The sequence below is a fragment of the Eublepharis macularius genome, chromosome 5 (assembly GCF_028583425.1).
Source record: "Eublepharis macularius isolate TG4126 chromosome 5, MPM_Emac_v1.0, whole genome shotgun sequence".
NCBI classification, from domain to species: Eukaryota; Metazoa; Chordata; class Lepidosauria; order Squamata; family Eublepharidae; genus Eublepharis; species Eublepharis macularius.
The window spans coordinates 9,482,351-9,501,459 of NC_072794.1; the positions used below are offsets into that span (position 1 = coordinate 9,482,351).

General features: G+C 45.3%; 1 protein-coding gene across 2 annotated transcripts; it reads left to right on the forward strand.

The window, feature by feature from the left end:
* The first annotated feature begins 2,280 nt into the window (after positions 1 to 2,280).
* HMG20B (high mobility group 20B) lies at positions 2,281 to 15,943 on the forward strand. Of its 2 annotated transcripts, none has more exons than XM_054981635.1 (9): positions 2,281 to 2,862; positions 5,309 to 5,426; positions 6,320 to 6,523; positions 8,176 to 8,296; positions 9,682 to 9,728; positions 10,514 to 10,592; positions 11,606 to 11,821; positions 13,422 to 13,554; positions 14,177 to 15,943. In XM_054981635.1, the coding sequence occupies exons 1-9, from the start codon at positions 2,825 to 2,827 to the stop codon at positions 14,187 to 14,189; spliced, it is 969 nt and encodes a 322-aa protein (XP_054837610.1). In that variant the 5' UTR covers positions 2,281 to 2,824; the 3' UTR covers positions 14,190 to 15,943. The 2 variants fall into 2 exon arrangements, with proteins under 2 accessions (XP_054837610.1, XP_054837611.1); XM_054981636.1 differs by having other exon boundaries at positions 2,282 to 2,862; positions 5,309 to 5,414.
* The last annotated feature ends 3,166 nt before the right edge of the window (positions 15,944 to 19,109 follow it).

A 19,109-nucleotide genomic window follows, 5' to 3' on the forward strand; every position in this document is an offset into this window, starting at 1 on the left:
GAGAGAGATTCACCAATATATAGAGTTCACGAATGATTTTTAAAGTGAACCAGTCATGAGTTTTAACATGTTACATCACCATATCGCATTGGTAAATCTTCAACCTTTTAATCCCCCCCTCCATTCATTATTTGTGTTTCTTTTAAGCTCAAACTCTATATTTGATTGGCTGATGCCAACCAGCCCTGCGCCTCCGAGCCGTGACGTGCTCCATGACGCACGGGGAATAGCCTTTGCCGCCGGGGTGATGGAGACCGCTCTCGTCCAATCAGCATCTTGAGAGAGCTCGTTAGCATAATAAACCAGCTGGGGGAGGAAGAAAAGGGGAGGGGCTTCCCTTGTGAAAGAGAGACCGAAGAAAAGCAAGAAAGGAAGAGGAAAGTTTCGGGGAGCGAATTGATCTTTTTAATGGTGACGCTGGGGAATGGGAAGGCAGTTCTGGGGAGGCAAAAGGGCTGGGGCGTTGATCTGCGAGGGAAGGGGACGTAGGAGGCAGAAGGCAGCCAAGATTTGGGGGAAGGATAATGGGGGTAGTTGGAGGGATTAGGGTTACCAGCCTCCAGGTGGTAGCTGGAGATCTCCTGGCATTACAGCTGATCACCAGGCCACAGAGATCAGTTCCCCTGGAGAAAATTGATGCTTGGGAGAGTGGGCTGTATGGCGTTACGTCCTGCTGAGGTCCCTTCCCACCTCAAACTCCACCCTCTCCAAGCTCCACCCGCCCCCCCCCCCCCCGGCTCCAGGAATTTCCCAACTTGGAGCTGGCAACCCTAGGACTTCCTTTTCATCCCCACACTTTCCTTTTCCCAAGCACATGGGATGATGTTTTGCAATTTCCCCCACCCTCCTAGGCTGTGCCTGGTCTAGATTTGGGGATGTAGTCTCCCCTTTCAACTTTATCTGACCTGCTGGTCTGGTTTTAAGTTGGGAGTTTGGGGGAAAATGTCAGATGTAAGGATTGCCATCAGTTGAGTAATTAGTTATCATTGTATTATTAATGATCATAATGGATACTTAATGTGTGGAATTCACCAGCCAAAGTTCATTATTTGTTTTCTGTATCTGAAGAAGGGAAAATTGACTCTTGAAAGCTTATATGCTCAGAATCTCATTGGTTTCTAAAGTGCCAGTGCCCTCAGATCCCACCAACACAAATTATGATTTTATGATAGGCAGAGGCTGGCCATCAGTTTATCTAGCTCAGGGTTGCCTTATATTGCTGGTGGCTGCTGAGGGATAGAAAAGGAAAGATAGTTGACATCCTGGAGCTGGAGACACTGGGTATCCGACTTAGGGTTTTCATGCGTGCAAAGTATGCGCTCAGTCTTGGAGCCATGGCGCCTCTTTGCAAAATCGCAAGACATGCATGAAGCAGCTTCATATAGAGACAGACCACCCCAATGTTGTTTACTCTGAGTCTTGAGTGGCAATCGCTTTCCAGGATCTCAGGCCGAGAAATCCTTTTAACTGGAGAAGCCAGGGACTGAGCCTGAGACCTTTTGCAGGTAAAGCAGATGCTCTGTTGCTGGACCACAGCTCCCCCCCCCCAATGACATCTTAAAGGTATGACATCCCTTCCCTTCTGCCCTCCAGATGTGAACCTGCATGAAGGAATTTCCTGAATACCACCATGCCTGCTGCAAGATGTAACGGCCACTCAGAGAGTTTTGCAAAAGGATTCCACAAAGGCATGCAGATGGCAAAATAGAACCTCCATGTGCAGAGACAGGCTATTTCTGAGCAATTGAACCTGGGTCCAAACCATGGCAGAAAGCTGTCAACTTCATGGGCCTGTGGGCCTCTTGGAAGCATTTAGCTTGCTGTTGTTATCAGGAGCAGAAATCTGGATTATGCATACTCATAGGCTTGGATCCCGTGGATCTGTTCTATTAGTGTTGGTTAGAGATGAACCAAACTGTCACGAGCTGGGCCATTTTTTCGGTTTGTGAACCGGTGGTTTCTCAGAGCTCATTTCTGATGAACCGTGACGAACTGCTATGATTTTTAGAGTGGTCTGTATGGTTTGTTTTTTGATTCATCACTGCGCCAATCAATCTGTTACCTAGACAACGGGGGGATGGGCTTTCTGCAGACCTTCTGCAGCCCTGGAAGTGACGAGCCAAATGAACCAATTCGCGAACTGGGCAAGTTCATGGTGGTTCGTGAAACATGATGAACCACGAACCGCCATTTTCCCAGTTTGTGCCCGCCTCTAGTGGTGGTGATTTCCTCCCATTCAAGGGGCCTTTCTCTGCAGCAAGAAGCCCTTCTGAGCATCTTGTGATGTGAGGATAATAATAACAATAACATTTGATTTATATGCTGCCCTTTGGGATGACTTAACACCCACTCAGAGTGGTTTACAAAGTATGTCATTATTATCCCCACAACAAAACGCCCTGTGAGGTGGGTGGGGCTGAGGGAGCTCCTAGAAGCTGTGACTGACCCAAGGTCACCCAGCTGTCTTCAAGTGGAGGAGTGGGGAATCAAACCCGGTTCTCCAGATTAGAGTCCCATGCTCTTAACCACTACACCAAACTGGCTCTTCTTAAGCTGGAGAGAAGAGCCTTTGGAAGTGGAATGGATCTGCAGTATCCAGCCAGAGTTTTGCTGTGTAGTTTTGCTGTTTTCATTCTGGTGGCGTTATCCCATGTGAGAGGCATTTGCCCATGCAAAGCAAAAGAGTCATTGTAATTTGGGAATTTTTCCCAGTCTCTCCTTGTATCTTTCTCGGGGCTGGTGAGATGTATAATAACACAGAGCTGTCCTTCCAGGTTTGTCAGCAGGATTGGCTGTGGATAGTTCTCGATGCAAAGAACCAGCGATGTCCCACAGCACCAAACAGCATGCCACAGCTCTCCTGTGAGTGTTTGAATACCTTTCCTCCTTGCTGGGCATTGTGAACCTTTGTATTTTTTTACTTAAAGTTCTTTATACCTCCCCTTTTCAATCAAATTATGGTTTTTACCCAAGATGGCTTACAATATCATTTTTTTAAAAAAGTTTATGATAACCATGTGCTGAAAGCAAAAAAATAGATCAGCAGTAGCCCTGTAAATAACAGAGACAAAAATGCAGCAATTGTCACTCTGTGCTGAAGCCAAAGATAAAAACAGCAGGCATTAAAATAGCCAGCATCTCAAACTATTGCAAGAGGGCTGCATTTACATTCATGTGCTCATTTCACAGGTGTGTATGTGCACAGGATCTTTGGGGGTGGATGGGCTGCAAACTCATATGGTCTGTTCAGGACATTCCAGAAAGAAAGCTGACTCCCCCCTCCCCCTTTCTTTTAAGACTCGTGAGATTGTGACCTCTTCCACTCAGTTATTTGCCACAGGTCTGATGCTGCTGGGAGGGGGGGGGCGCCCCACTTCTCCACAGCATCATGGTGCATTCATGCCCCTGCTTGGGTTTCCTCGGCATTTCTCCGCTCTTCCCGAAATCTGCTTTGCTGCAGCATTTTGCAGGAAATCACAGCAAATCCTGGATGCCTGCCGTGTGAGTGTAGGGAAATACGGATTTCCCCAGTTGTGTTCACACAGCATCCATTTCCCCTTCCCTCGCCCCTACAGTGGCCATTCCCCATGCAAATGGCCCCTGGAAGTACTGGGGGAGAGAAAATGCAGGGAAACCACTATCTGGAAGTTACATTGCGCTGCAGTGCTTCTGTGCTGTACTGTATAGATTTAATTTTAATCGTGTATACTCAAGTTACAGATGTGTGTTTTAGTAAACTTTGTATGATCTTTAATGCCGTTCACTAGCAGATTGTGGGGAAATGCAGGTGTCCTTTTATCTTTGACAACCAAAGATAACCATGGTAGTTAGAAAAGAGTAGGTCAATGATTTTTTAATTGATAGAAAAGACTAAATATAATCTGTTAATCTAGTTTCAAAGATTTACAAGAAACCGAATCAGTGCAGGTGTGCGATGATACAGTAAGTTAGCTTCAGCAAAATGCCACATGATTAAAAATACAAAGAATCGGCTAAATTAAAGACCCATCACAGTTTTATATGTGATGGGTCTTTTATATATCACAGTGTTGTATGTTAAAGATCTTAGAGATGTCTCTACAGATAGCAAAGGTCATTGTATTAAAGGATGTCACCAAGATAAAAAATTAGGGATTTGATGGGAATCTCATGTACAAGATTTTAGGTGACAAATATTATAACAACAACAACATTCAATTTATATACTGCCCTTCACGACAACTTAATCCTCACTCAGAGTGGTTTACAAAGTATGCTATTATTATCCCCACAACAAAACACCCTGTGAGGTGGGTGGGGCTGAGAGAGCTCCAGAGAACTGTGACTTGTCCAAGGTCACCCAGCTGGCTTCAAGCGGAGGAGTGGGGAATCAAACCAGGCTCTAGAGATTAGAGTCCTGTGCTCTTAACCACTGCACCAAACTGGTTCCAGTGGTCCAGCAAGATATGTGTCTGGAAATTCCAATGCATTTCATAGTACGATCTAATTTTAAATAATTTATATTTAGTTTGCTTTGAGAAATGTTACGTGATTTAATTTTCATTTCATGCATAAATTCATCACTGGTTGGATTAAGTTTATTATGCATTTATATTTACTATCTCTACTGGACAGTTCCAAAATTTTAATTAGGTAGGGATAAATAAGACTGTTACAAAGCAGCCTTGCAAAGGAAAGCGTTGCCATGTGGAACAGTCCAGTCTAAATGGAATGGGGTGCGAGAGCGGGGCTCACGCTAAAATGTTTGTACCAGGCCCAAAGGCCTGATGCTGGAGACCTGCAACCCAAACCTCCACGTTCAGAGGTAGTATACCTTTGAATATCAGTTGCTGTAGGAGAAACATTGGAAGAGAGCTCTTGAGTACGTACCTTGCCCAACGCTTTCCCAAAGCTGCTTCTGTGAACAGTATACTAAACTAGGAAAGAGAGACTGTGTTATAGCAGTTAAATTGATTTGCTACGATCTGGTTCCAAAGCCTCATTCAGCCTGACCTCTCTCGTAGGGTTGTTGTGAGCCTAAAATGGAGCACTGGAGAGCCACCTTGAATTCCTTGGAGGAAGAGAGAGATAAAAATGGATAGATGGGTGCTTGACACAGTATTAGCTACCTAAACTAACAAATTCATTTCATGGCCAAATTTATTTTATGACGGATTCTCAGTTTCTGCTCCATTTTCTCCCTTGCGAGGGTACCTGGCTGGTGTTGTTTTGCCCGATCTCTTCCTTTGTTGATGGAGGCACTGGGGAGGGGGCCCGTGTTTTGCCGGTGCAGAAATCTAAGCTGTGATATGGCATGGTTCAATTGCAGAAATGCTGCCGGAAAGACCCAGCACGGAAGCTTCCTGGTGGCTGTTAAACAGGAGAAGGGTGAGGCCTTGCGGCCTGTTGGCGAGAAGCCCCATGGCGAAGAGGAGGTGAGCCCCCTGGTGCGTTCCCCTGGCCAGGCTGTGGCCGTTTCTTCCACCAACTTCTGACCGTTGGGGTTGGGAATGCTGGAATTTGGGGGGTTGGATTTCTTCTTGAAGGTCCCAGACTGGCTCAACCCTCTTCTTGTTGGTTTCCATTGCAAGATTTTTATTGGTTTTGGTGGGCAGCCTCTTGTGAGAAGGGAATGGGGAGACTTCTGGGAATTTGGGGGCCAAAAACTGAAGTGCATTACTTGGTATAATAAAGAGTCCCATAGCACCTATAAGACTAACCAACTTTATTGTACCATAAGCTTTTGAGAACCGCAGCTTTCTTCATCAGATGCATCTGCTGAAGAGAGCTGTGGTTCTCAAAAGCTTATGCTACAATAAAGTTGGTTAGTCTTAAAGGTGCTATGGGACTCTTTACTATTTTGCAACTAAAGACTAAGATGGCTAACTCCTCTGGATCTTGGTATAATCAGAATTTTTTTTTTTAAAGTTCCTGGGAATTGCAAACAGAATTTAATGCCTGGGCAATCCCAGCTCTTCCACAAGAAATCATTCTCCAATGTGCATAAATTATACAAAACAGTTGTTTAATTTTGCACGCTTTGCTGACCTACTGGGAGAGCTCAGCTTCCGGCCCGTAGCAATGAGGGAAGAGGCAGCGATTGTGTCGCTCTAGGGAGTGATCCAGGAGCTTAAACCAGTCCTGCTCCATACCTTACCAAGCATATCTTCACAACCATGAGGACTAGAGTCTTGATGGAGTGTTTAAACCTGAGCCACCATCCTTAGGAAGGTAGGTTCTGTGACCCGTAGCCATCTCGTGCTCCTGAGGATCTGCCGAATAAATCAGATACGCAGTGAGTTTGAGTCCCGATCATAGCCATCTCTGTTTTCGTTTACAGCCGGTGAAGAAGCGGGGCTGGCCGAAAGGCAAGAAGAGAAAGAAGATCCTCCCCAATGGGCCCAAGGCCCCGGTGACGGGCTACGTCCGCTTCCTGAATGAGCGGCGGGAGCAAATCCGCATGCAGCGCCCAGACTTGCCCTTTCCAGAGATCACAAAGATGCTGGGGGCCGAGTGGAGCAAACTGCAACCCACAGATAAGCAGGCAAGGCTTCTTTCTGGTTTGGAACTCCTGTGTATATTCTTCTTCTTCTTCTTCTTCTTCTTAAGCAAGACAGCTTAATTGTGGGGGAAGGAATAATTCGAGTGTGGCTATGTTAGTCCACATAGAGAATAATATTAAGGAAATCTAGCTTTTATTAAATACAGTTTCATTGGTAGTTCACAATATGCAGGCTTAACTGTAAATATACTCCCGAGGCACTGGTGTTGCCAGATCCTGAATGCAAATGTTTGCCATGTATTTTAGGAATGTGGTTAGAAAGTTGTGGCAAATGATACTGGCGTTAGTTAATGATACACTGGGATTTAACCTACCCCTGAGTCCTCAAGCTGCATTCCCTGAATATGTAAAGTGGGGACATGCGTGTGGAGGTTGATTTGTTCCTGCATTTTTGAGCTGTGTGGACTGTCTGCAGTTTTGCAAAAAAAAACCCAAGGCACTCTGTGCATGCCCAGAGGTGCTTTCATTTCTTTTCTTTTTTTAGCAGTCTTTTGCCCACTTGGTATTGTTTTCAGGGGCATCTCGTTGCTCACTGTGGGCAACCAGGTGCAGACTAGATAGACTGATCCACTGCGGCTTCTCTTACGTTTGTACGTTCCCAGAAAACATGGCTGTTGAGTTCTCTGGTGGCAAATGATCTTTTCTATATCATTGCACACACTGTCCTTGTTAGAGATGGCATGAATTGCCCCTGCCATTTCTTCCTCTGCTGCCTCAACATTTAGATTTCAATTTCCTCGCTTTTCTCTTTTTGCTTCTGAAGGTTTCTTAAAGGGCTATGAGCCCCAATGATGCTATTAACATAGTAAAGTAGTAGTAAGAAAGAGGTTTCAGGGATGGAGTAGGGAGGGTTTTATTTTATTTATTTCCTTTGTAGTATCTCTCCTTTCTCCCCAACGGTGACCCAAAGTGACTTACAGCTTCCTCCTCTCCGCCATTTTATCCTCACAACAGTCTTGTAAGGTAGGTGTATGACTGGCTCAAGGTGTTCATAGCAGAATGAGGGCTTGAATATGGATCTCCCAGATCCTAGACTGACACTACAAACCACTTCACCATGCTGGTTTGACTGTCGTATCGGAGAGACCTGAGTTCAAATCCTCACTGCACAAGAAACTTGCTGTGTTTCCTTGGGCCAATCATTCTCCTTCTGCATATCCTACCTCACAGAATTGTTTTGAGGAGGGACACAGAAGAGAGAGGCATACTCACCAAGCCGACCTCCTTGGGAGAAGGGTGAAATTTAAAATACATTAAATTGGGGGAAAGGGGTGCATTCCGATGTTGCAATAAACCCTGGTATGTGCAATGAATGTTGAGCCTTGCCGATGTCAGGAGCAAAGCCAGGTGTGTTTGCTTCCTGCCTTCCATCAGGGAGGACATCTTCCTTACACTGCCATCTCCATGGCTAGGCAGCTGTGAGTGATGGTACTCGTCGATGAATTCTCGTCTGTGATTTCGGACATAAATGACAAGAGAAGCGGTCATGAACAAAGCCTCCTCATCTGCCAGCCTTGGCTTGCTGGCCCCTCTGCATTTGCATATTGCAACTTCACCTGGTCTCGGACGCAAGTCTGATTTACAAGCCCCGGTTGGTTATGATGTCTGAATGTAGCCAATGGTTCTCTTTCTAGCGATACCTGGATGAGGCAGAGCGGGAGAAGCAGCAGTACATTAAAGAGCTGAGGGAATACCAGCAATCCGAGGCCTACAAAATGTGTGCTGAGAAGATGCAAGAGAAGAAGATCAAGAAAGGTGCGCTTGCATGTTCTTTCTGAGGCCGATCTGCTCAGCCTTAGGCCAGACAAGTTGGAAACCCAGTGCAGTTTCAGAAATGGAGACTTATTCACCAAACTGTGTATGCTACAATGTGACAGGATTAAACAAAGGTGCCCAGGAGCCCTGTTTGTGGAAGAGGCTTCTAGTTGTGTCTGTGCCACACTCCTTCTTGGGCAGTAGGCAGGGCTTTTTTTCTGGGGAAAGAGGTGGTGGAACTCAGTGGGTTGCCCTCAGAGAAAATGGTCACATGGCTGGTGGCCCTGCCCCCTGATCTCCAGACAGAGGGGAGTTGAGATTGCCCTCCCTGGAGAGCAATCTCAACTCCCCTCTGTCTGGAGATCAGGGGGGCGGGGCCACCAGCCATGTGACCATTTTCAAGAGGTTCCGGAACTCCGTTCCACTGCGTTCCAGCTGAAAAAAAGCCCTGGCAGTAGGTAATGTCTCTGTCGGAGGTGGGGGAAGTGGGCTCTTTCCGTTGTTTCTCTTGCTGCAAAGTACAGCAAAATGGCTCACTCAGAACAAGCTGCCTGCCAAGTCCCTGCATGAGTTACTGCTTTGGGGCTGGCCTCTTTCCTGGTAATAGATATCCCCAGTTTAGTAATTCTGTAGAAAAAGGGTGTGTGTCATGTCTGACTGTACCCATTCATAACATGCCAATGATATTTCTGTATATGTTGTATTGTCAGGGGTAAGTCCATTTCGCATGCTTCCATAGAATCTTGTTGCTAGCATTCCAGTGAGTTCTCACTCGTTCCCGGGTGTTTACCAGTTAGGTTTACTGCTGATGTTATGTCTTCTCCCTCTCTGGAACTGATAGCCAGAATGCAGGCTGTTCTCGCACATTTCACACAGCACCAAGTTGTTTAGGATAAGGGAGGGGGGATTGTAAGAGGCTTGTAATTTTCCTATGTAACCCTTCTGGTCAACTTTCTACTAGAGCTGCCTAGGGGCCTGCCTTGCTCTTAGGTAGACCTTTGGATCTGATTATGGGAAGAACTGATTTCTGAATAAAAGTCATTTAATCCAGCATCAATATCGTGTTGCAATGAACCAGGGATCTGTCTGGTGTAGTCTGTCATCCAGAGCCTGACAGTGTGTGTGTGTGTATTTATGCATACTCTTCTGAAATTAGATAATTCTGGCTCTTCCACCCTCTAAATGTAAACTTATTTTCAAACAGAAGAGTGAAGCATACTTCTATTTTTTTAAAAAAAGCATGGTTTGACTCTCTGGCCATTAATGGCGTAAAGGGCTAGGTTTGGATTTTAGGTTTGCATCCTGCTTGTGCTGCCAGGACGGTTCTCTAAGCAAGTCACCATCTTCCTCCCTTGGCTGACTTTTTTTTTTATCAATTCTTCTAGAGGATGCTGTGTCTGGAGCTGTCAATACCCTCCTGAACGGGTACAAAGTAAGTCCCTAGGCACAGTTTTGGGCCAGACCTGAAGTCTTCTCTTAAGTGCATCAAGCTTCTCTTACGTGGCAGTGGGGAATTTGGGGTGGGGGTTAATTATCCGGCTGCCAGAGCCCTTGGTTTCTTATAGTTCATTTAGCACTAGAGACAACAAACTTCTGGACATTTTGAAGCTGAGGAATCCCTCATCTTCCCCATTTTGGGAATGGGGAAAATAGAATTTTGGGGTTGTGATGGATTAATTAGTTTCTTATCAATGTTTTTCTACTGCTTTAACATCATAAAATGCATCAACTAATGAGCATATTTGTGAAATTTAGATGTATAAATGCCTTACAAGTGACATCCTAAAAACACTTCTAAGCCCTTCTGAACAGTGGGGTTCTGAGTAGACCTGTTAGGGATGGCATTGTTAGTTTTCTACAATTGAAATTGTGACTATACCCATTACTTGATAGAGAGGAAGCTGCTAACTGGTGCACCTGTCATGTTTTATCTTAATTTTTGCCATCTGAAAGGTAGAAAAATATAGGTTGAAAATACAAAACAAGTTTTGTAGTTAACAAAAAGGAATGTGTTACTTGAAGAGAAATATTTTCGTATGATCACAATAGGACTAGGAGCCCATTTGGATCTTGAGTTGGAACTGTGTGACATTAAAAACACTGAACTGTTCAATAGCATATTATACGTGTTATAGCATATTAAATGTGGACAAAACGACATGGCTTTTAGGGTCCTCTCTGACCCTGGCCATCTTATGTCTCTTTCCTCCTTGCCAGGCTGGGGAGAGTGGCGGTGATGGCTTCTCCACATTCGATACCCCCATCTTCACAGAAGAATTCTTGGACCAAAATAAAGGTACCAGCTGGCTGAGCAGAGATCGGGGGGGGGGGGGGCGGGCAGTGAATTAGTGGCTGGTTTTGACCAAACCAACAAAAAAGATTGACATTGACATTTGCCTCTAAACTCTGATCCCGAATGTTGCATACACAGCATTGAGTTGTAACTCTGCAGTGGTGGGAGAATTGCACTGTGTATGTGTTTAGCAGTACTCTTCTTCATCTGATTACTTTGTGTACATCAGGGACGATACCGTAGCATGGCAAGCAGGTTGAGTTGACTAGAAAGTTGTTCTTCCAGTTGGAGCATCCCCCAGTTTGAGAGAATGTTGCCACAAAGGGACTTGGAGGCGGATAGATTTGTCGAAGGGTATATGATGACTGAAGCGAGAAGGGTCCATGGAATTGATCTTTCTACTGCTCTCTGCTGTCTAGGAAAGGGTTATGGATCAGGGGTGGAGCATCCGTTTTGCCTGTATCCCACGTTTAATCTCTAGCATCAACAGATAAAGCATTTTATTTAGTTTTGCCACCAAGTCGCAGTTGACTTATGGCGACCTTGTATCTTTTTCAAAGCAAGAGGCATTCAGAGATGGTTTGCCATTGCCTGCCTCTGCATAGCAACCCTGGACTTCTCTGGTGGTCTCCCAGCCAAGTACTAACCAGGGCCAACCCTGATTAGTTTCCAAGATTTGAGGAGTTCAGACTAGCCTGGGCCATTCAGGTCAGGGCTCAAGTAATAGTTGCTACGAAAGACCCTTCTCTATCCCAATCAGTTTGGGCAGTCTTGAGCTATTGGGACCCATCTGTTATAAGGCAGCTTTATGTATTTATTAGTGAAAATTCACAACTGTGCTTGTAACTTGAGGGTCTGTTGCTCAGCTGTAGAACATCTATGATGCTTTGTTACAGGTGGTAGATTAGGGGCTCACCTTTATTCACCCTGATTTTGGGAGCAATGGGCAAGGCAGAACCAGGATGCAAACTTATCCATGCCTTTTGTCTCCCTCTCCCACCCCATCCTCGGAGCAGCCCGAGAAGCTGAGCTGCGGCGCCTGCGCAAAATGAACACCGAGTTTGAGGAGCAGAATGCCATTTTGCAGAAGCACACGGAGAGCATGAGCTGTGCCAAGGAACGGCTGGAGCAAGAGGTGGCCATGGAGGAAAGGCAGACGATGGCCCTGCAGCAGCAGCTCCAGGCTGTGCGCCAAGCTCTGACGGCCAGCTTTGCCAGCTTGCCCATCCCAGGTGTGTGTGTGTGGGGGGGCGATCTTGGAGCATTCCCTTCCACCTATGTAACAAAGAATCTCATGGTACTTTTAAACTTGAAACAGGTGCTTTTGTGAGCCAGAGAAGTCACCTTGTTCGATATGTGCAGCACCAGTGTTCAGTTGGCAGAAATATACATGCAAAGCAACAAACAGCCAAAGGCAGGGGAGGCTATTGCCAAGAGAGGGCAGACAGTCTAGTTTCCCGGCATGTAGACATGTTGCTAAGCACACGTAAAACCGAAATCAAATCAAAAGAATGATCGGCTGAGAATGACTAGTCCCAATGGGTGGCCAAAATAAGAATTGCGTACATGAACCTTGAAGGAGGAACAGTTACTCACTGCTCTGAGTCTTAGTCTGCAAATGAATCCCTGTCCCGCAGCTTCTCAGCAGTCTTTGCAATTCTTTTGTGGAGGGCTGCAATTTTTAAGACAATTACTTGAATGTCCAGGAGAGGTTTAAATACTCCCTATCTCTTAGGTTCGATTCACATGTGCAGGAGAAGGACGTGACAAAGCCTGAAGGGTGGTAGAATGGACAGCAGCACTTTAGACTGCAGTTGTGGGGGTTGCTGTTTTAAGTGGTCGTAGATCCAGAGGAGTTAGCCATGTTAGTTCGTAGTTGCGAAATAGTAAAGAGTCCGGTAGCACCTTTAAGACTAACTAACTTTATTGTAGCATAAGCTTTCGAGAGCCACAGCTCTCTTCGTCAGATGTATCGGATGTTTTTAGTGGGGGTGCAAAAACTCCCTGCGAGTAAAAAAAAAATCTAGCAAAGCAGGGACCAAGATCCTATCCTCCCTCTCTCTGTTTGCTGTGCTGCTTTTCTAGTTGCAGCAGGGTTTGTTAGTTTAGCCTAGGGAAGCATTTCAAAAGCACAGTCCTCGGTCTGAAGTGGTACAGACCATTTTACCACCTTGGGAGTCTGCTGCATCATTTCCACTTCCTTCTACGTAGGTGAACCAGGTCTAAGTCTGAGGATTTGGGAAGGAGCCAGGGATCGGAGGAGCAGAGCATGTGCTTTGCATGTAGAATTGCCCAGTTCCAGGGCTTTTTTTCTGGGAAAAGACGTGGTGGAACTCAGTGGGTTGCCCTCGGAGAAAATGGTCACATGGCCAGTGGCCCCGCCCCCTGATCTCCAGACAGAGGGGAGGTTAGATAGGGGAGGGCAATCTCAACTTCCCTCTGTCTGGAGATCAGGGGGCGGGGCCACCAGCCATGTGACCATTTTCAAGAGGTTCTGGAACTCCATTCCACTGTGTGTTTGTTGTTTTGGGGATAATAATAACATACTTTGTAAACCGCTCTGAGTGTGTATTAAGTCATCCTGAAGGATGGTATATAAATCGAATGTTGTTGTATTTCTAGCCCCTAGTGCTGCATAGAGGAGCTCGAAATTTAGGCAGGCATCCTCAGAAGCAGGGTGGCCAACTTGGTGACATTTTCAGTTGTCAGGCAGAGGGCCACTTTTCTACCCTTTCCCTCATCTGGTAGAATAAATTAGGCAAAACAAGTGGGTGTTAATAGGCATATTGTGATGGAGTCGACCCGGGCGACTAATGGGTTTCTCCTCAACAGGCACAGGAGAGACCCCCACGCTGGGCAGTCTGGATTTCTACATGGCGAAGCTGCACAGCGCCATTGAGAGCAACCCGCTGCAACATGAGAGGCTGGTGGTCCGAGTGAAGGAGATCCTGTCCCGTATTGCCAGGTGCGCTGAGGGGCTTATCCCCAAATGGGAGCAGGACTGTTGCAAGGCAACTTTGTGCTTGGGTGGGCTGGTCCTCTTGCCTGGGGGAGGGGGTTTATGGCTCTGGAAAGGTTATACGATGCACTCTATGGGTCCTGCAACGTCTTCTGCCCCTGTTGGTCCCACTTAGCACCCAGGGATGACAGGAATGGAGCTTCTGGGTTCTAGAACTCTGTGGTCACCGAGGGGCTGGTTCAGGTGGGGGGGGGCTTATACACATGGAGCAGGGAACTGTGGGATAAAAATTAATTTGTGCAGCCCCCAGCCTGCCTCAGAACCATGCAGTAAAGCTCCCTCGGATCTACCAGAACCCCTTCCTGCAGCCTGGTCCCCTCAAAGGGAGTGAAGCCCCATCCAAAATGGGCTGGATCCTGGATTTGGTAAAGGATTGACCAGCAGCGTCTCCACTCTGTCTGGAACTTCTGGGCTCCTGTTTTAGAAAACCTACTGCCTCACATGATGCTGTTCAAAAGGAAAACTAGATACGTTGGCACAGTTTGAGTCCTGGGCATTAAAAATCTTTGCATGCGAACAAGCAAGCAATTGCAAAAAGGTTTGACTTCTGCTTCTCTTTCCTACCCAGTGAGCACTTGTGAGCGGCCACGGCTCTCCCGGAGCAGCTTCACTACTTTCAGACTTTGAACCCGCTGTGGTGCTGGACTCCCCCTCACAGCTTGGCTGCCTTCAACCTCCAGAGCGTCTCTCTGTGCCTCTTCTCTTCAAGGAGCCTTGCGATCCCCTTCCTGTAACTCCCCTTCCATGCTCTACCCTCCATTCTCCCTGCTCTTGTCCGGCAGGCCGGTAGATTTCAGAATAGAGCTCAGCATAATGAATTTCCTTACCTGGGTGGGGTGGTGTCGGATTTTGTGCTCAGTGGAGTTCTGATTTTCACAGCACAACTTCTAGGTTGGGGGGGGGGCGGGGAGAGAGAAAAAAAAGTTGACAGTAGGGAGCTGGTGCTGCAAGACCAAAGAGGTTATCAGTACCTATCAGCCAGGGTGGCCCGAACACACCACCTCATCATGGGTAAGAGCTTTTTTGCTGCCCAGAGATGGAATTGTGATCTCTGGGGATGTGGCTGGCCGCTGTGGGAATGTTTGAATCCACTAGATCATGTAAAGATGGGCGCTAGGCAGAACTCTTTCCTCTAGTCCAGAGCTGTCATGGCTGGTAGCAGTCCTTCCAGTCTGAAAGCAGATCTCATCTTCCTCCCGGCCTCTCTCTGCTCATGATCATGTCTCTTTTTCCTCAGGGCTCTCCTCTTTGAACTTCTTAGAATATCTGCCTTGGAGCGAGTCAGACCCATGTAGTTATAGTGCCTCCTTTGACAGGCTGTGGCTCTCCAAGGTCTTGTGCAGAGAAAGGTCTTACTCTTATCAGAGAGTGCCATGGATTGGCCCTGGGACCTTCTTGCATGCAAGCTGTGTGTCCACCATGCAGCTCTTGGCCCTCTGGTTAAAAGCAGAAGAGCAGAATTGTCCATTTCTGCCTTGGGCAGAGTCAGAGCATTGGATCCTCCAGTTCAGAATTGTCTAGTCTGGCTGGCTGAAGCTCTCTGGCAGAGAAAGGCCTTCCCCGCAACTTGTTCCATTAAAACTTTTTTTTTTAACTGGAAATGTTGGGAATTGAACTTGGGTACCTTCTACATGCAAAGAAAGGTGCTCTGAGCTGTGTATACACCCTGGTGTTTTTGAGGGTGAACCCTGCTCGCTCCTTTCTGGTCTTGTCAGAAGCCATTCTGCATTTCCTTGATGGTGTATCTGTTCCATGCTTCCACGACAGCTGTACATGAGTGACCAGCCTTGGCAGTTGATGTCATAAGAAGCTTGCCTTTCTTCTCTTCATCAAAAATAAAAGCTTCTGGACCGTGTGGCTGCAATTGGATGCCCAGACACTGGTTGGAATTCAAAGACAGGAGGCCAAGTGGACTTCTAGCAAAGACGGCAGCTTCGGAGAGTAAACTGGCTTCTCATCAATTTTCAGGGTTAGAAAGGGCAATAAATAAATGCATACATTTGAATAATGCTTTGCATAATTATATCTAGTTGCAGGGTCTGGTTTGCCGGTGGAAAAATCTGAATTCCTGTGGTATAAAATTTGGACATAGGTATTTATTTTTAGCACACCCACACATACCCCTCCCAAGTCCCCTTTCTCCTGTGGCTCGTGGAGCAAATAACCAGTCTCTATTCCTTCCTATCTCTTGGTGAATTAGGTCCAGTTCATTCATTGAATCTCTTTTCTTAGTTTTATGTACTGAACCAAAAAAAAAAGAGGCTATTTTAGTGATGAGGATTATGAATGCAGGAACTGTTTGTGAACATAAAATAAAATATTTTTTAAAAACCCACTAATGAGTTTGTAGAAATTGGCTATCTTTCTTTCCCACTCGCCCACTTCAAGAGTGTTACCTGTCATGTATGTATAACTATTAAAAACATAAATAGCAATGGGGATCAATAAGGGAACACTAAACCAAACAAAAAGATCTTCAGCCACTGGCAGAAGATAATAGCTTTTATTTATTTGTTATTTATAGTCTGTCTCATTGAGACTCAAAGAGGATTACATAGCATGAGATTAGTACAGTGAATATCAAGGACATTTCAATAAACAATGCCATAGGGTATATAAATACGAATTTGCAAAGATATAACATCAGCAAAAATCCAATACAGAGTAGAAGACATGCAGAAACAGAGCATAAGTAATTCCAAGACTGACATACTAAACAACATAGAACTACCTAGTAGGATCATACTTAAATCTGGTAGAAAGCATTTTTTGCAGCTGCCTTAACTTGTTTTCCTAGCAGTAGCACTGGATCCAGTATAACCCCTAGATTCTTAACTGAGTCTGCAAGGGTGAGATGAACTCCATTAAAAGTGGGGAGTGCAATGTCCTTCAAGATCTCTGCCTTTCCAATGAGTATCACTTCGTCTTGTCTGGGTTCAGTTTAAATTTGTTCACTTTCATCCATTTGACCACAGCCGTCCGGCAGCAACCCAAGATCTCTACTGCATCCTATGTATTACAAAAATTCCCTCCTTGGGGAGGATACGCCACAGTTTTGGTCCCACAGCCAAAAAGCCCCTTTCCCGTGGGATGCTACTCATCAAGGGTTCCAGGGTGGTAGTGTACTTGCTATATTTTGTCCTCTTTTATACAGTGCATAATTAACTTTTGCCAACTCACTGCCAACACTGAGATGATGTGTTACTGCACAAGTGGCTTTAAATGGGATTTGGCAATTCATGGAGGAGACGTCCATCTATGACTATTTGGCTATGATTGGGGGGGGGCAATTTTATCTTGGTTTTAATTTGGAATTTTTAAAATTATTTTGTAAGCTGCCATGAACTATGTGGAAAGGCAGGGGATCAATGCTTTAATAAATAAAATTAATGGGACCTCTATGTTTAGAAGCAGTGTACCTCTGCCAGTTGCTGGGGGGCAGCAGCAGGGGGAAGCTTTGCCCTCCTCCATACCCTTTGATTATAGGGTTGTAAGCTCCAAGTTGGGAAATTTCTGGAGATTTGGGGGGTGAATCCTGGAGAAGGCAAGCTTTGGGGAGGGAAATGACTTCAGCAGGGCGTAATGCCATAGAGTCCACCCTCCAAAGCAGCCGTTTTCTCCCGGGGAACTGATCTCTTTCGCCTGGCAATCAGTTGTAATTCCGGGAGATCTTCAGCCACCATCTGGAGGCTGGCAACCCTACCTTTGAAGCATCTGGATTTCTGGACTAGCTTCCTGAAGCAGATCTGGGACTGGCCAGTGGCTGCATGGTTTTTTTTCCTATGAATCCTGTGTAAACTTAACTTAAGTTCCATGATCGAAGAAAGGCAAGATTTAAATATTAAACAATGCAATAATAAAAAACTGACAAAACTGGAGATGATTTTCGGAGATGTCAAAGGTTTTGCTTTCTTTTTTGGTGTAATAAATAGATACGGGGAGAGAATAAATAGATACGGGGAGAGAAATCTTTCTCTGTATCAGGGTTGGATGCCTTAGAGGGAAGACTTCTAACAGTGCAGTCCTAAGAAAAGTTACTCCTGTCTATGTGCATTGAAATCAATAGGATAACTGTCCATAAGATGCCACTGTTAAGATCTTAAAAAGGGAAATGCTGCATTTATTAAAATGCGTGCAACTATAAAACTGTTTTGGAAGATGCAGTGTATTTTTTTAAATAACTGAGTAATATGTAGCACTTTCCAGAGTTCAAAGGACTACCTTGCAATTGTTACGATAGCCTTATAAGGAAGTCCAGTGTTATTGCAGGTAGAAGAACAGAAGTGAAGAGAATGACTTATGGCAAATCACTGCAGAGGTAAGATTGGAACGGAAAGTTTCTTGATTCCTAGGTCAGTCTGTTAGTAACAATTTATTGTTGTTATTAATAATTAAAAAGAAGGAATAATAAAAGAATAATAAGGAATAAAAGAAAGAATAATAAAAAGCAAGTTTGGTGTAGTGGTTAAGAGCAGCAGGACTCTAATCTGAAGAACTGGGTTTGATTCCCCACTCCTCCACTTAAAGCCAGTTGGATGGCCTTGGGTCTGTCACAGCTCTTCCAGACCTCTCTCAGCCCCACCCACCTCACAGGATGTTTTGTTGTGGGGATAAAAATGACATACTTTGTAAACCTCTCTGAGATGCATATACCTGCATCTGATGAAGAGAACTGTGGTTCTTGAAAGCTTACGCTACCGTAAAGTTGGTTAGTCTTAAAGGTGCTGCTGGACTCTTTGCCATTTTACTATTATTACTATTATTTTCTTTTTGCATGCTTACTCCAAAGTGATGACAGACTTCAGAAGGACTTTATTCCCTACTAAGGCAGCAATACTACACATGCTTATTTATGGCCATATTGAGCATAGTGTGGCTTTCCTCTGAATAAAATACAGTTAGGATTGTGGTGGAAATGTGTTTAGGATCACAGCAATCCTGCGCACATATATGGGGGGGGGAGTAAACCCCATCAAATTCAGTGGGAGTTATAACATTCCCTTATGTGCCTTTCTTGCTGGTTCCCCTTCCCTCCGCGTTTTCTGTTACTATATACTATTTTTTAAAAAAAACTTTCCAAAATTTTAATTTAAACATGCAATTTATTGACATGTTCTTGATATTGACTGTACTAATCTCACTGTATGTAATCCGCCTTGAGTCTCAATGAGAAAGGCAATAAATAAATAAGTAGCAAAATCTCTTTCCCCCGCATACGGGGGAATTCATTAATTGATTCAATATCTGTTTTTTAATTGCCTTGCTGCCCTGCATGTAATAGACAAATAAGCAACGCCTTTCCGAGAGAGAGAGGGGGGGGGCTCTCAATTCCTTCTGATTTATCCTCTTCACCCCTCACTATTTGCTCTTTCTTTTATATGAATTTGTTTCGTTCCGTTTGGGTTGGGGGTGGGGGGTGGAGCAAGGGAGCCAGGCTCCACGAAGCGCAGTTAGGCCTCGGGCGTTGCCAGGGGCAACGGTCACGCTCCCCCTTGTATTGA

What these genes read in the sequence shown, in the direction of transcription:
- HMG20B (XM_054981635.1), top strand. Translation starts at nt 2,825, where the DNA reads ATGTCCCACAGCACCAAACAGCATGCCACAGCTCTCCT. An exon ending in AAGAGGAGGTGAGCCCCCTG is followed by an intron (nt 5,427 to 6,319) that starts GTGCGTTCCCCT and finishes TTTCGTTTACAG; the next exon opens with CCGGTGAAGAAGCGGGGCTG. An exon ending in TGCCAGCTTGCCCATCCCAG is followed by an intron (nt 11,822 to 13,421) that starts GTGTGTGTGTGT and finishes TCTCCTCAACAG; the next exon opens with GCACAGGAGAGACCCCCACG.